Raw genomic sequence first — 15772 nt, 5'->3', positions numbered from 1 at the left:
GACCTGTTCGACCGGTACTCAAACTGCTAGGGATCCAGTGTTGGGGGGAGACAGGACTTAAGGTGGGCCAGAACTAATCTTTCGAAGCACTTCATGATTGTGGGGGTGAGTGTGACAGGCTGGAAGTCATTCAGGCTAGATGCAGTCGACTGCTTCGGCACTGGCACAAAGGTTGTGGTCTGGAAGAACGTGGGAACCACCGCCTGGGCCAGGGACAGGCTGAAAATGTCAGCAAAGACCTCGGCCAGCTGCCCAGCACATGTTCTGAGCACACGCCCGGTCCATCTGGACCAGCAGCCTTGCGCGCATTCACCCTGCCCAGTGTAGACCACACTTCTACGGTGGATAGTCTGGGGGGGGGGCATCTGGGGGGAGTTCAGCCTTAATGCCTGGCTCTTTGTGGTCCCTGTTGAAGCGGACATAGAACCTGTGTAACTCGTCGGTGAAGGAGACGTCGCTCGCTGTGGGGGCGGGGTTCTTCGGCCGGGTGTCTGTGATGGCTTGGATGCTCTGCCCCACGCGTCGTGGTTCGAAGTCGTTGCTGAAGTGCTCCTCCATCAACATATCAGGCCACATTCAAACCGTCAAACCTAACAGCTGCTCTGTTTTGCACCAAAACCTCTGCTCATCTCCTTAAACCTTATACTGAGACTGAAAATCTGTACATCCGCAGTAAATTAATGTGAAGGATGTACTCACCGCTGATATCCCATTATCTGATCCAGTGTGTACACCACCCACCCACTGCATGTAGATTTAGTCTGTGCTGTTCCTCAGGGATGTCTGCCTCTAACAGCATCATTACAATAAGTACAAATCTGGGTATTTGTAAATGTTGTTGGGGGGGGGTTCTGGTCAGGTATATCTACATGATTGTCTTTATCCATTAAATAACCCCATCATTCATTTGAAGGTAAAAAAAAAAAAATCTAATGTGTCATCACAAGAAATTCAGAAGAAAATGTCACCCATGTCTCAGTCATTTCGGTGTACTTGCCCATAGATATGCATACTGTACCATGTCAGGTGGAGAGGTAACGGACTACGGAGCACAGGTGAGTCAGACAGATTCTCTTCATTCTCATATTGATGTGGGTCGTGGAGTAGAAGGCAGTGGTGTTTTTCACAAGGCCAGCGAGGAGCTTGGGGGCGGGGCAGACGGGCACAAGATGGAGTGACAGATTATGGTCTCATTATTATCGTTGCTGGAAAAGGGAGTGGTTCTGCGCATAGCGCGGTGGCTAAGCACGGAGACTGTGTTAACAAGTTCATTACTAGTGCGCTGAGATGGTAACAAAAATTATTAATATCCTCATAAAACAAAGCATTTGGCAGAGAGTTTAATGCTTACTCTTACAAAGAAACCACTTGAGAGAGTAATAAAATGGCCCACTCATCCTGGCTCTACATCTCCCTTTCTACAGGGAGCCACTCCTACATTTAAGAAGCGTTTGTTTTTCTAAACAGCGGTATTTCTTCCTAACTGTGAGGTATGTCAATCCTATAAAATTGTTTAGAAGGAAGAAATGCTTGACTCTCCGTCTCTAGAGCTCCTCTGCCCTCAAGTGGTAGTAAATAGAAACGTATTCAGATTTAGAAAAAAATTCAGCTTCAGACAGTAACATTTAGCAAAATTAGGCAACTTGATTGTGACATGATTCAACTTTGATATTTTTAGTTTTCAAAAGGTGTCAACTCAAGCGACTGGGTTTTAAAACTCTAGTCTAGCAGTTTTCTATGAACGGTTGGAAGCCTCAAATCGTTCTCGTGGTTTAGACCACGACTGCTACCAGTTTGGCCAGCATCGTCCGGGTTGGGTGGGGTACATCAAATCCAATGACCTTGCCGTTACCTTGCCTCGCCGTTTTAGCGATTCATTGTGGCGGCTTGGCCAAATCCGAGCTTAATCAAGGTAAAGTGCCTTTATTCTGTTCATTACCATTCCGGTCTAGACTGGGGAACCTCGCTTCTAGCAGCGCAATAAGAACCAGAACGGTATGGCCTTTCTTCGCTAAAGTCCCAAAATGATCACCATATCAGTATTATTATTATCTTGTGTAGATAGTATAACAATATAAAGCACAAAATGTGTATGTTAACTGAACTGCTTCTTTAATAGGCTTTACATTACATGCAGATATTTGGCAAAATTTACTCACATTATAATTTGAAATTGTCATTGTAAGAGCCCCAAATACCAGGACATTGTAAAACAATCGCAAACAATTTAAACTCTAAAACAGTGGGAGTCCAGCTAGTATGAAATCCCCATGAGATACACAAAACAAGAACAGACCAAAATTACACACTCCAGAATAAAATCAAATAATTTTTATTTGTAAAATGACTTACACTGCTAAAACAGTACTCTCAAATGGTACTTTCAACATATTTCTCAAAGGATTCAAATTTGGCAAGTATCAGGGGAAGAAAGTTGAACAGTCTTTGTGTAGTTCAATCTGGTTTGCGGAATAAAAAACTGTGCACCTCTGACAAAGAATATGTGATGAAGTAAAATGTTGCATGGGGAAAAGGAACATAATGAAGTAGCGATTCATTAAACATAGCATTATACAGGAAACAATGTGAACCAGTCTCTGTGGTGTTAGGCTTCTGTTCCGACACTGTTTTGGATCTGCTTCAAGCAGGGCTTACTTCCTAATCCATGTCAACAAACATTTTATGAATGCAACTCGATTCGAGCAAACCATGCAAGTATAAACTGAAGTAATTTGTAAAACTGATCACTGTGGCACCAACCAAAGGTGGCTTGTGATTGCCTGAATTCATAGACACAAAAGCCTTGATATAACGGCTGTCATCTTGTCATCTGTTATAAGATACAGAATACCGAAAGATACAGAAGGAACCAACGTAAAGTGTCACAGTAAGGTGTTGGGCCACGAACCGCCAGAACAGCTTCAATGCGCCTTGGCATAAATTCTATTTGTCTCGGGAACTCTGCTAGAGGGATGAAAAAAAATATAATCTTATTGAACAAAATGTTATTGATGTAAATTCCAATGAATATTTTACTTTTTAAAGTTTGTATGAGTCTTTGGGAACTCTGAAGTGGTCATCCACAACGTTTGTTTCACTACATCAACATGTGAAAGGCCAGAGAACATACAATGAAATGACACAAAAGGTTGTTGACATTCACAAATCAGGCTATAAAAACATAGCTACATGCCTGAAAATGCCCCTCTCCAGTAAAAGGTAAACAGTAAAAACAACTGTAAAACAACTGTAGTTGAGATGATCCGGCCTGGACCAGGATGGATGTGTAATCGCCCCCCACACACAGTGAGAGTGGTCTAGTGACCCAACATATACGTTTGCACCTTTATAATAAGAAGTTATTTGGAAGAGTTGCCAGAAGAAAGCCTCTGCTGTCACCAAACCACAAACGTAAGTGTCTGGATGGTAAATGTCACCGGTACTTTGAAACCAGATTATACGGTCTGCTGGGACCAACATTCAGCTTTTTGGCATCAAACACCAATCCTTACTGTGAAGTATGGTAGTGGATCTTTGAAAGCACAGGGCTGTTTTGCTTCCAAAGGACTTGGGAACCTTGTTTGGACACATGGCAACATGGACTTTGATCTTCCAAAAGGACCACAAATTGAAAGCACAGAGCAAAGGATGAAGCAGTGGCCATCAGTCCCCTGATTTAAATCCCATGGAAAACCTGTTGGCTGAGCTCAAGTTGAGTCTACAGTGTCCATGAGGGATCTGGATTTTCTGTATGATGGAATGGTCTCAAATCCATTCCCACCTCAGAAAACATTATAGGACACATCTTGGATCTGTTATGTTGGCAAATTACAGATCGCAGGCACATATATTTTTGAATAAAATAATTATTTATTTATGATAATTTTTTCACTCAATTATAGGATTCATGCATTTTTGTTGTGTTCAAGATCAAGCTGATAAAAATAATTACAATATCTCACAGCCTTTTCTGTTCATTATTACCTAAGGGGTCAATAATTCCAGGGGGCGCTGTACATATTGTAAAATAAATCAAATTTTAGTCATTCCCTCAGAGTGTTGACTGTATTATTCATACTGTATGGGCATGCTCCAAACAATCGATCCACGAGGCTGGGAGAGAACGTAGACCTATGCCAAGGGCCTCTGTATATATTAGTAATGAATAGGCTGATATTATTTCAGGGTGCAGAATGTCTAATCGCCATACGTTCTTCTATTCCTCTTTTATTGCTTTTTCTGCGTTGGGCAGAGAGAGGGGATGTTAGTGAAATATCTATTGGGAAACAAGTTGCTGATCTTCCAAAATAAGTTTTGTTTGGTTTTGGATGTCGTGGTTGGTGTCCAGTCTTAACAGGGTGCTGGGCAGCTTGGAGGAGCTGGCACATGCAGAGCTTAAACAAATGAAGGCCGGTTGCACAGTGAACCAGGTGGCTTGCGAGTGAAATGTCTCTTATAAGTTAAAACGTTTTTAAATGGCATCCTGGGCGAAAGCCGTTTGGATGACTGCAGCTGGTATAGACCTATTTGTCAAGCGCTAACACTTAGTGATGGACATGAATGGAAAAGCACCCACAGGAAAGCACAGCCTGGCTATTCAAGCTCATATGAATGATATTTATTTTCCCCCTGGCCCTGCCAATGGGTGAGAATAATAGAACTTGATGAGAGAACAGCAAACAAGAACAAAGCACATGCCTTTAATTAGAGGGCTGCATAATCCAAACTATATATAGATTTTTTTTACGATGTTGAAATTTGTCTTACAGCGAACGTTCACTAAAATCTAATATTCAGGCGCACAGGTCCCGTTTTCCACGAACACGTCTCATTATGGCTTAACACAGAATAACAGCTCTGCGGGCAAACGCCCATTTTCAGTTCTTGCGAAATACATTAATCTTAATATCTTATTTCATGAGACTTGCCTAAAATAAATATTCATTTTAGGCAGGATTTAATAGACTAAATAAAATATTGATGTTCTAAATGTGCAGATTTTTGGCTTGTACGTGTGGAAGTCTGGATATGCCAAATGTGTTTCTGTTAATTAATGGTAAGTCACTGTGTGACCGGTAGTCCCAATTACCACCAGGCAAAGTCGGAGGACCAGCAAAGTCCTAGACAGGTTATTTTCACTTCTAACGAACTGGTTCCCTAAAGAGCAGCATTTGAGCTGATCTTTACAACACACTGCTTGTGCAAAAGGCAGAACATTTTCTGTGTATTTTCTGTATTTAATGTCAACAACGAACATAACATAATTAGCCATTTTTCCACTCTGGATCTTATTTTTTCTCCAAACTTATCTTTTACTGTGTAGAAGGAACGCAGCACTTTTCTCTTACCTTAACTCACCCGGAAACAAGAGGTTCGCTTTCGGCACCCAAATCCCAATAGGGATTAGCTAGAACCTAAAGCAGGACAAGAGAAAGACAGTGAAAAAGAACAATGGTTTGGGAAGGAAACGTCCTAAACTTACCCTTAGTCCTCACGCAGCCTCAGAATGCAAAGCCCCACCTAGCAAGTCCACATCGTAACAAGACTGGGTCAGAGCCGCCTCGAACAGACCCTGATAGATAAGCCAGGTGACAAAAGCAAGGAGTTAAAATACAATAAGAGAGTACTTACATTACTCCTCCTGGAAGTCATCTGATATTCCTTGATTCCTTCTTTGTTTTTTAAATCACAGGGAACAGGCAAAACGATTTCGGGTACCAAATTTCGTAAATTTGGGCGTAGTGCTTCAACATAGTTTGGTGGTTGAGCTGTTTGTAGCCTGGAAATTATATATTTTTATTTGGCTTCTGGTCCGCTGATCATTTGGTTCAAATTCCAAAATGCTAATTCAATTTAAATACATGTTCTGTATGTGATGTTACCCAGTGTTTTCTATTTTCAAGCACAATAGCGACATTGTCATTCAAAGACCAGGGTTATTTTTTGAGTCAAACTATGATGGATTTCCAAGGGCCTTCACCTTCATAGTCACATCTCACATCATCAACAAGACAACATGACGATTGTAACATCACATTTGCACGGCATTTGAAGTGTTTGTAACATGTAGATCGATACACATTTAAATTGGACATAAAGACGCCTGGGAAAATGTGTGCAGGGGCCATTACTTGGGTCATAAAATGTGTTACAGAGATACGCATGGGGGCAAAGGGAAAACAAAACCATATGGAAGGAAGGAGGCGCTCATGACCAGGATTACATGAATTACAGAATTACAATTCAGAGCTCCTTCCGAGATGTGACTCAGGAACTACAAGCAGATGCCATAAATAAATCGACATTCAATTTACTGTCTCACACTGGAAACATACAGCTACACAAACGAGATTTATTTCAGGGTATTTTGGGTGAGATACTGAGCTAATTTACATGAGTATTCATTATGAATAAACATGACTGTTACAACAGCCACCAAGAGGTGGTCAGTTGCCAGGGGGACTTCAATCTAGACTGGGTAATAAGTGATTGTGTGTAATACATTTTCTTTTTGTATATTCAAGGCTAAATTATTAATGTACAACAGTTATTTTGCCATTTTTGTCTTTGATAAAAGTCAAACATCGACTGTAGAAACTCATTGTATCAAAAATACCAACACGTAAAATATTGTTTTTTACTAAACTTCCCCTTAAAAAAAAAACTATAAAACACTAGACACCAGTCCAGTTCTAAATAATATATATTTTGCCTATAACACAAGAGTATCAAACTAGACTTTATTCTGTCCATATAGATTAGCATGAGACTCTAAGCCTAATCATCTAACATAGGGAAAACGGGATATTGGTCAGCTTGCACACATGGTCCAGAAGACAACATCTAATGAAGAAAGCAACATGTCTGAAGACTGACGAGGTTGTGGGGTCAACTCCAAACAGACACCTGTTCCCTTTAAACAGAACAGACTTGGCAAAGGGATCCTAGATAGGACACCAGAATACAGGCAATGATTGGTGATCATGAACTCCTTCTGCACTTCCAAAGAACCTTTTAATGGGGCAACCGCATCCCGTCAGCCTGTACAAACAGATTAGCCAACCACGTGGTCCTTCCGCAATGTTCGGCAGACGTAAGATTCCAATTGCATTACTCTTCAATATTCGCAGTGGTGAGCAGAAAAACACTCATCACTGTCTTCAAAGCCCCATTGGTTTCCAAATTTAGACATGAGCGTTTTGGACACAACACATCCCCTGAGTGCATGTCGCAGTTAAACGTTTGTCTTTGATTCACTGCTTCCAGGTTGATTCAAACAGGCTGAAGCAGCCATTACATCTGCCCTCTTTAATGTCTCTTACTCAGGATGGCGGTAAACTTCAACTTTCAACAACAGTTGAAACCTAATCTGCATGAACGGTACTGTCAGTTATGTTCTGGTCTGTGGGAACACAGTGCTAGTTCAGGGAAGCTTTCAGAATGTCCTCAGACAAGGAGAGCTTTTCTCCCGTGTTTTGCTCAGAAAACACTGTTGCATTATCCGCGTTCACGCGTTCTCCTCTAAGTATCATGCAGACGTTCTTATTTAGGGGCGCCATCATTTAACAGAGAACAAATATAGAAACTTTTAACACAAGTTCCCATCAGATTGGCGATGTCATTGAACTAATGCATAGTTTTACTGAGCAAAACAACTGAATTGGTCTGGGGCCCCTCAGCAGAGGAGAGCAGCGCCAGTTTAAAACAACTGAATTGGTCTGGGGCCCCTCAGCAGAGGAGAGCAGCGCCAGTTTAAAACAACTGAAGTGGTCTGGGGCCCCTCAGCAGAGGAGAGCAGCGCCAGTTTAAAACAACTGAAGTGGTTTGGGGCCCCTCAGCAGAGGAGAGCAGTGCCAGTTTAAAACAACTGAAGTGGTCTGGGGCCCCTCAGCAGAGGAGAGCAGCACCAGTTTAAAACAACTGAATTGGTCTGGGGCCCCTCAGCAGAGGAAAGCAGCACCAGTTTAGCGGTGAAGAGGTAAACCAGGCTCACCCTTCTTTGGGGAAGAACACAGCAGAGAACAGATGTGTTCCTCACTCACTCAACTGCAGCGGTTCTCGCGTCTTCACCTGGGGTAGTTCGGAATAAAAGGAGAAACTTAAACAAACAAAACACTAAATAAAACTGACAGGTTTCAGGTAAACGGGAGAATAACTACGTGAGAAATCAAAATGAATACATTTTTAAAAGAAATTATAAAAAGAAAATGCTGTGAAAAATTTGTATTGCTGGGTAATGAAAGGAGGGGCACGGAAGGACTGGATTTGCGTGAACTGCCAGGTGTTTGGTGTAAATGCTTTGATGCCACTCAACTTACGCTGCTTGGTGTAAAGATGCCTGAAACTATAGCAAAACATCAGTGAAAGAACTACTTGATCTCAGTAGTTGGTTTGTGTCTTTCATTTCGTTAGTTTTTTGATTGGTAACTCACATTCAAGGCCAAACATGGAGGTCAAAATTGGTCTGATCAAAATATGCCATGACACAACTGAATTTGAAATTGTTGAGAATTGAATGAAGTATGGTTGAGTTTTATTGAAATGTAACAATAACATTTTATAGATACAAACACATCAAAGAACAAATTGTCTTGGCTTTTAAGATTTTGCCAGACTCATTATCTAAAAGGGTAAATTTGAGAAGAGTTTTGAATTTGTAGTAATACGTTTAGAAAAACACAGTTTGTCTACTTCTACAAATGCTAAACATACAACTTTAACTTAACTGTTACGATACATAAAAATTTTAACTATCCTCTATGCCCCCCCCCACATCTACAACAAAACTGAAAATAAAGCTCTCACTTTAAAGCCTTTATGTACAAGCAGTAAGAATCTACCAGAACTCTGCAAGGGGAAAAGTCCAAAGAGTAGAAGGGCCAAGGGACTGGTGGCCAGTTACTGAATGGTTCTCATGATTGCAAATGCTTTATCAATTCATTTTTCTTTTGTTTTTAATGACCATCCACTTTTCCTGTAAATGCCAGCTTTAAAAACACAAACCCCGGGCCAAAATATAGAAATTAAACTTTTAAAAAGAATGAAATAATTGTCTTGCTTTTCAAGCCAAAACTGTCCCAAAGTAGCCACAAGCAAAGCAACAAAAAAAAAAAAAAAAAAAAAAGATTTATAACAAATTATTTTGCTTATATGTACACTCATCTTTCACTCCGTATTGGTACTGTAGTGTAACAAATATGGGGGGAAAAGGGTAATGTGAAGCCAATTTATGCACGTTTTGCTTTTTCCTTTAACGGTATCTTTTAGGTGAAAGGTGACATGCCGTACACACAGCCAATCAGAGGTTGATGTCAGAGCCCAATCGCATTGTGCCTACTTCCACTGTTGCCCATAAGAATCTTGGTAAAACTCCTGGTTGTCATTATTGTAACCATAGTTACCAGAGTAGTCGCCGCCCTGCTGCAGCGGTTGCTGGGCGATGGGTTGGGAGCCCCAGTTCTGGCTGTTGGTCTGCCGGCGCTTGGAGTCCGGCTGGTTGTAACCGTCCGCCTTCCTCTTCCCGCCCATGTTCCCCCCGCGGTTCCCCCGTTGCCCCCTGACCCCTCGGCCTCTCTGCTGCTGAGGGGGGCCCCCCCGGCCCCCGCGGCCCCCCCTTGGCACGCCCATGGGGGCCCCCCGCTGGACGTAGCCGCCTCTGCCGCGGGGGGGCGGCGCTCCTCGCCCTCTGGGAGGGGGCGGGGCCCCGCGACCCGCCCTGCCCGCCCGTCCTCGCGGGGCGTAGGGGTCGTCGTAGCCACTGTAGTAGGGGTCATCGTAGCCCCCTCGGTAGTCGTGGTAGTCGTAGCCGCCGCTGTAGTAGTCGTCGTAGTAGTCCTCGTAGCCGCAGTAGTCCGCCGGGTAGGAGTAGCCCCCTCTGCCGCCACGGCCGCGCCCGCGCATGGGTGGCGGCATCCGTGGGGCGGGATAGTAGTAGTAATCGTCGTATCTGTGGCAACGGCAAACCGAGAGCAAGCGACATGTTTTCAGGGCAAAGACGGACCACAGGACGGAGATGAACGGCAGGTTGAACGGGTGAACAGTCCGTAAGACCAGCCATTCGCTCTACTCACCCAGCCGGCCGGCTTGGCTGCCTCTGGGCTTGCCGCTCTTTCCTCTTCTTGTCCGGAGGCTTCGCCAGGACAATCTCTATCTCCTCGCCTTCCAGCTCTTTGCCGTTCATTTCTTGCATTGCCTAAACGGTGGTGGGTTTCCCCGAGTGAATTTCCCAGAGACGCTCTATAAGGTAAACAGACTCAGGACATGGACATCCACTGGAGGCGGCCGAACTCACCTTCACGGCAGCGTCTCTCTCCTCAAAATGCACAAAGGCGTAGTCTTTCAGCTTCTTGACCCGCTCCAACTTGCCAAACTGGGAGAAGGTTTTCTCCAGGAGTTCCTCCGTGACAGGTGTGGCCAGGTTCCTCACAAACAGCACCTTCACCTGGTGGAAGACAAACAAAGAACGGTCGGAAGCGGTTCCCCTGGACAACCTGGCTCAGGTTAAATATTTCTACATTAAGGAAAATGTTCTGTGATTTGACGTCCTTTTTTCTGTGGTCACGTTCAGACACCTCAGGGTCTCACCTTTGCCATAATCTCTGGGTCCGGTTCATCCACTGGGTCAGCCCACTCCACAGTTACAGGGTTCCCCCACACCTTGACCTTGCCACTCATCAGCCGGCGGCGGGCCTGGGCCGCGGTTTTGTGGTCTTCGTACTCCAAGAAGCAGAATCCGCGGTTCTTCTTCTTGTCATCCGGCTGATGATAAAGTATAACCTCCATGAGGCCCTCTGGTGGATAGAAACAAAAGGGCACGTTAAAAATAATCCACAGAAAAGCCTTCACTGCACTGATTACATAAAATGAGTACAATAAAATTGACTTGGATACATCACCAAATGGTTGTAAATTTTGTTTCCAGTAGAAAATTTAAATTAATTTGGGAAAACGGGACACAGACAGACAGCTAGACAGACAGACAGCTAGACAGACAGACAGATGGCTAGACAGACAGACAGACAGCTAGACAGACAGACAGCTAGACAGACAGACAGCTAGACACAGACAGACAGCTAGGCACAGACCAGCGGCTAGACACAGACAGACAGCTAGACACAGGCAGACAGACAGGCGGCTAGAAACAGACAGGCGGCTAGACAGACAGAGAGACAGATGACTTGACACAGACAGACAGACGACTTGACACAGACAGACAGACGACTTGACACAGACAGACATCTAGGCTCAGACCAGCAGCTAGACACTGACAGACGGCTAGACACAGGCAGACAGACAGGCGGCTAGAAACAGACAGGCGGCTAGACAGACAGAGAGACAGATGACTTGACACAGACAGACAGCTAGGTACAGACAGATAGGCGGCTAGACACAGACAGGCAGCTAGGCACAGACAGGCATCTAGACAGACAGTTAGCTAGACAGACAGGTGTGGTCCCCATGTATTTGGGAATGTATGTAGGAACAAACGAATCAGTTTCTCAGCTTAATAGCTGGTTGAAATGCTCAATCTAGCATCAATATGCAAGTACATCCAATTATATTTGACTTGTCAGACAATGTTGGAAACATAAAACTTTACTGAAGTATTGAGGGCATAAAAGTATTCAAAAGTATTCTGAGCTTCATCTAACCTGTGACTTTGCTGAAATCTTCCAATATGCTTTCTCTTGTCTTGTTCTTTGGAATTGACCCAACAAACAGACGATTGTTGGCCACAGAGATGCAGACACCAAGGTATTTACCCGACCGGATTTCATAATTATCACACTAGAAAAAAAGACAAACAAAACGGCTCTGAAAACAGGAGGCCCAGACTGGGAAGTCACACATAGATAAACCTTCAAACAACTCTGAGATGATGGGACAGCGACCAAACTGTGTTAAAGTTTCAGTGTTTTCAAGGCAAACACTGTTATTGGCCAGGTCACGCCTGTGGCGGTTGAAAGGTGAATCTTACAAGCTTGACAGCCTCCAGGGCAGCCTCTTTATTGCAGAAGGTGATGAAAGCGTATCCTCTGTTCTGACCCGAGAGGAGGGGGTCCATCATCAGGCGCAGATCCCAAATAGGCCCGGCTTTCTCAAAGAGAGGGACAAGCTCGTCCTCATATAGGTCTCTGGGGATCTTGCCAACAAATACCTGCATAAGATAGATAAGAAGATAAATGAATCACACATTATTTTACCAGGTAGGTCAAATTAAAACACAGGTTGTGTTCGATGCATTTTGAACATCTGGCAGGAGAGTGTCACTGCTCTCCCAGTTAAGGTAAGACCGTGAACTCTCAACTCAGATGTATTACTTAAAAGGGATACACCATAAATCTCAAATCTTAAAAAGTTTAGTTTGTATTTTCACTGCGACAGAATATTTCTTAACTCCCTTATGAAACGCCTATCTTTGTGTTAGGTTTTAACCCTGCCCACTTGCTCACAGCTGACAGAACTGAAGTAATCCTCATGTGGCCCGCTTGTAATGCCAACGATATATGTGGCTTGACTTTGGACATCCCAATGGGTCTGGTTTGGGACGATCCATAAATTACCCAATGTAACATCAAATGTTATTGGCTATTCCCGAAAACATTTGAGGAGAGAGTAGTTAATGGTGCAACATTAACATTTTTCCATTGACACTCACCGCCCACTTTATTAGATACACAGAGCGTCAGGGAAGGACCCCTTTGCCTCCAGCCATTTATCGCACCATTCTCTGTAAAGTCTAGACACTATATTGCAGTGTCTAAACTGTACAGAGGAGGTCAGAAGGAGGTCAGCAGGGGGTTAGCTGTTTCTGAGGTGTTGGAACAACCACTCCACAGTCAGTGTATTCCCCTTCTAACGTTAAGTCAAACAACAACTAAACCGCATGCTTTGTATTTTCTGTTTGTGATACAGGAAGGGGTGCCTAATAAAGTGGCCACTGAGTGTAAACTGGGTAATTTAAGGATGGTTCAGGCTAAAGACTATCCAAAAAGTCAGACCAACTTTGCAGAGATCAGAGTTCAGCCTGCGCAAGCTAACTGCCCCGAAACCAAGTTTAATTTTTATACGGTCACGGGCAACATTTCCCGGTGATTAGCCAAACCTACAACTTCCCAAAACCAAAGTTCAGCCACCATATAAACAGTTTCACAACAGCTGCCATTCAATCACACATTTCCATTAGATTGCAGGAGGGTGGCTCCTTGAAAAGCAGCATGAAATGGCAGTGTCTTTCACAGCCAATATAAAAGAGATTGTGCTTCTTGCCTCTGTTCCGATGCCGGGCTGGGCCCCTGAGAAGACATGCTCAGGTGGGGGTCCCCCATACTTTCTCTGTCCTGTGGTGACATCCAAAGTGTAACCTGTTCTTTCCAGGAGAGCCTAGAAAGAATAAACGACATTCTTAAATGAATTCAGAGACCTGCACACCATATGGCCAACAGTGTTAAAGCGTATGGGGAAATGATCTGTTCACCATGTCTTCAGTCTCACCTTTATCTTAGTTTCATCAGGACCCTTTGTGGACTCTTGAACTTTACTTCCTTGCTTCTCTCGCTGTCTGTAGGTCTTCATCACTCCACAGAGAAATGCACTTTTATTCTGAAAGACAGAAGACAGATAGTTTTGTTTTAACCACTATTATCATTTTTTTTTAATCCTGCACCACTCGAGCGACAATCTGGATGGGACCAGTGGTGTTTAAATCACGTAATATTTTCTTAATCTGGGTTTGTACCTTTTGAATATTATATACTATCATATATACTATTTTTCAATTAAAAAAAACCCATTGCAAATACATTAACTTTGCTTTTAATAGTCAAAAAGAAAGTTAAGCATAAACATTTTAAATAACCCCTCCTAACCAGTAAAATGGCATTAAAGTACTATATATTTATATGTTATATATTTTCTTGAGTTAGGAGTCAATGAAAGCCCAGGGATGAAATCAAAGTCAGGGAACAGGTCACAGTTCAACTCTACAGCGGCTTTGTCATTCAATCTCTTTCACTGTATTTTTAGTGGTGATTACACTACATGCGTTTAGAAATGATCTGATTAGATATTATAAACTCCCTCGTTCTCTGGAAGCCCTTTACCCATGGACAGGACCACTCACCTGTACATGTGACAAGTCGCTCTCCTTGAACTGCAGTAAGACTGACAGGGCGCCCTCCTCATTGAACTCCCGCAGAGCGTCGATCGCCCTCTCGTCCAGGTCAGCATAGGCCACTAGTCCTGGAATTGATTGAGGGGTTATTTTATTTACAGGACACATCTGATAAGTCCTTCATTCCTCATGAGATTCAAGGTCAGATTTTTTTTGTGGTGGTGGTGGGGTGTGGGGGTTCTGACACAATCTCACAGATGAGTCCTTCAGATAAAGCTGCCTTACATGAAATGACCTAACGACATACCAGTCTGAAATATATTATCCAGGTTCTCTGCCACTTTTTGTGGAAGGCCTGCATCTATGAGTGTCTGGTAGTTCTCGGTGTGTGTAACAGTTATGTCCATGGGCTCTTCTTCCTCCTTAGTCAGAGCTGAACTGCCATTCACCTCAGCTGCCATTCTCCTGAGGGCCAAATGATGGAAGTCAAGAAATATCAGTGCATCGCGGATAGAACTAGAAACCGCATGGCGAAAGCCCATTTATGTCACAAAATAATCTTACACTATTACCTCTACAATCAGTCAAATACTATTCGCTGCCCAGTTATGTAAACGTATTAACCGATATCAAGTAGGCCTAAAACTGTTATACCACCTGACGTAGGTATAATATCATCGCACAAAAGTCAATAAAACAGCGGCAGGGAAATAATGAGTTGAGCTTGGTTCATTTTGAAATAGTTCCAAATGAGCTTGGCCAATTTGCTAAAGTTAATGAAAGGCGGCTACCGCTAACCGCAAGTATTATAGACAAAGCCAACGAAACTGGAGTAAAGCTGGAGACACGGTCGACGTGAAATCCACCTGGATACCATTTCGCGCGCAATATTACAGCTATGAAGTAACTAAATACATAATTCACGTCATACTTGTTAGCAGTACACGAGTATTTGCGTCTAATCGTGCATGGGCAATAAATACAACGGCTAAAAAGACCGACGTTACCGACAACCGAAAAATGGGACAAGAAGCTATATGGGCATAGCTAGCCGTGAATTGTTTAATGTGACATCTGGCTAGCAACGGTATGGTGCAGTAGCTTGAATAGCATGATAAATATAGAGCAACATCTACGTTATGGTACGTTGGATCGTCTGTATACAAAAGACAGGCCGACCCGCCCCCTCGACCTAATTCACAATTCGATAAAAAAAAATACCGGTTTACACGCATTTAAGAGAATACAACCTCAATTAAAAAGGCTGAACTTAATTTCTATGCCATTTTGATTGTCCCCGTTACCAGGTCCAAAATCAGGGCCTATTGCTCCGAGTCCTACGAGGCTTCAGTAACGTTATCGCAATGCCCAACAGTGCTTTCGTAGATAATCCTTCCCGACAGAAAACACTTACCGCTCCACAAAGCCCAGTATTTGGAAACTTTAAAATTGTCACAATGTGCCAAATGTGAACTAACGTGTTCGGAAATAGGGTTCTCTTGTTTATTTGGGTTTGCACAGCGGAGAATGACAGCTCGGGTGCTCGTTCACGCCCCTTCCTCAGTCAACTCGACTCCGCCAGGCAGGCGCATGTATTTGCACGGGGTTTCCGACAGCATTTTACAAGGCCGTCGTGTCGAACAGGAGTGACGCTACTGG

At 43.4% G+C, this 15772-nt stretch overlaps 1 protein-coding gene across 3 annotated transcripts; it reads right to left on the bottom strand.

Moving 5' to 3' along the window:
- Nucleotides 1-2316: 2316 nt before the first annotated feature.
- On the bottom strand, nt 2317-15692 carry LOC105016061 (heterogeneous nuclear ribonucleoprotein R). Of its 3 annotated transcripts, XM_013137658.4 has the most exons (13): nt 15528-15692; nt 14421-14578; nt 14123-14241; nt 13495-13602; nt 13270-13383; nt 11978-12157; nt 11652-11787; nt 10585-10790; nt 10292-10441; nt 10071-10192; nt 9402-9946; nt 7994-8070; nt 2317-5572 (listed from the first exon to the last, which is right to left on the bottom strand). In XM_013137658.4, exons 2-12 carry the CDS (start codon nt 14572-14574, stop codon nt 8039-8041), a joined length of 1866 nt encoding a protein of 621 aa, XP_012993112.2. In that variant the 5' UTR covers nt 14575-14578; nt 15528-15692; the 3' UTR covers nt 2317-5572; nt 7994-8038. The 3 variants fall into 3 exon arrangements, with proteins under 3 accessions (XP_012993112.2, XP_028981317.1, XP_012993111.2); XM_029125484.2 differs by having other exon boundaries at nt 2317-8070; XM_013137657.4 differs by lacking the exons at nt 2317-5572; nt 7994-8070 and having other exon boundaries at nt 8495-9946.
- Nucleotides 15693-15772: the final 80 nt, after the last annotated feature.

Source organism: Esox lucius, chromosome 15 (genome assembly GCF_011004845.1).
Source record: "Esox lucius isolate fEsoLuc1 chromosome 15, fEsoLuc1.pri, whole genome shotgun sequence".
In the NCBI taxonomy this organism is placed as follows: domain Eukaryota; kingdom Metazoa; phylum Chordata; class Actinopteri; order Esociformes; family Esocidae; genus Esox; species Esox lucius.
This window is presented reverse-complemented; position numbering and strand designations above follow the sequence as displayed.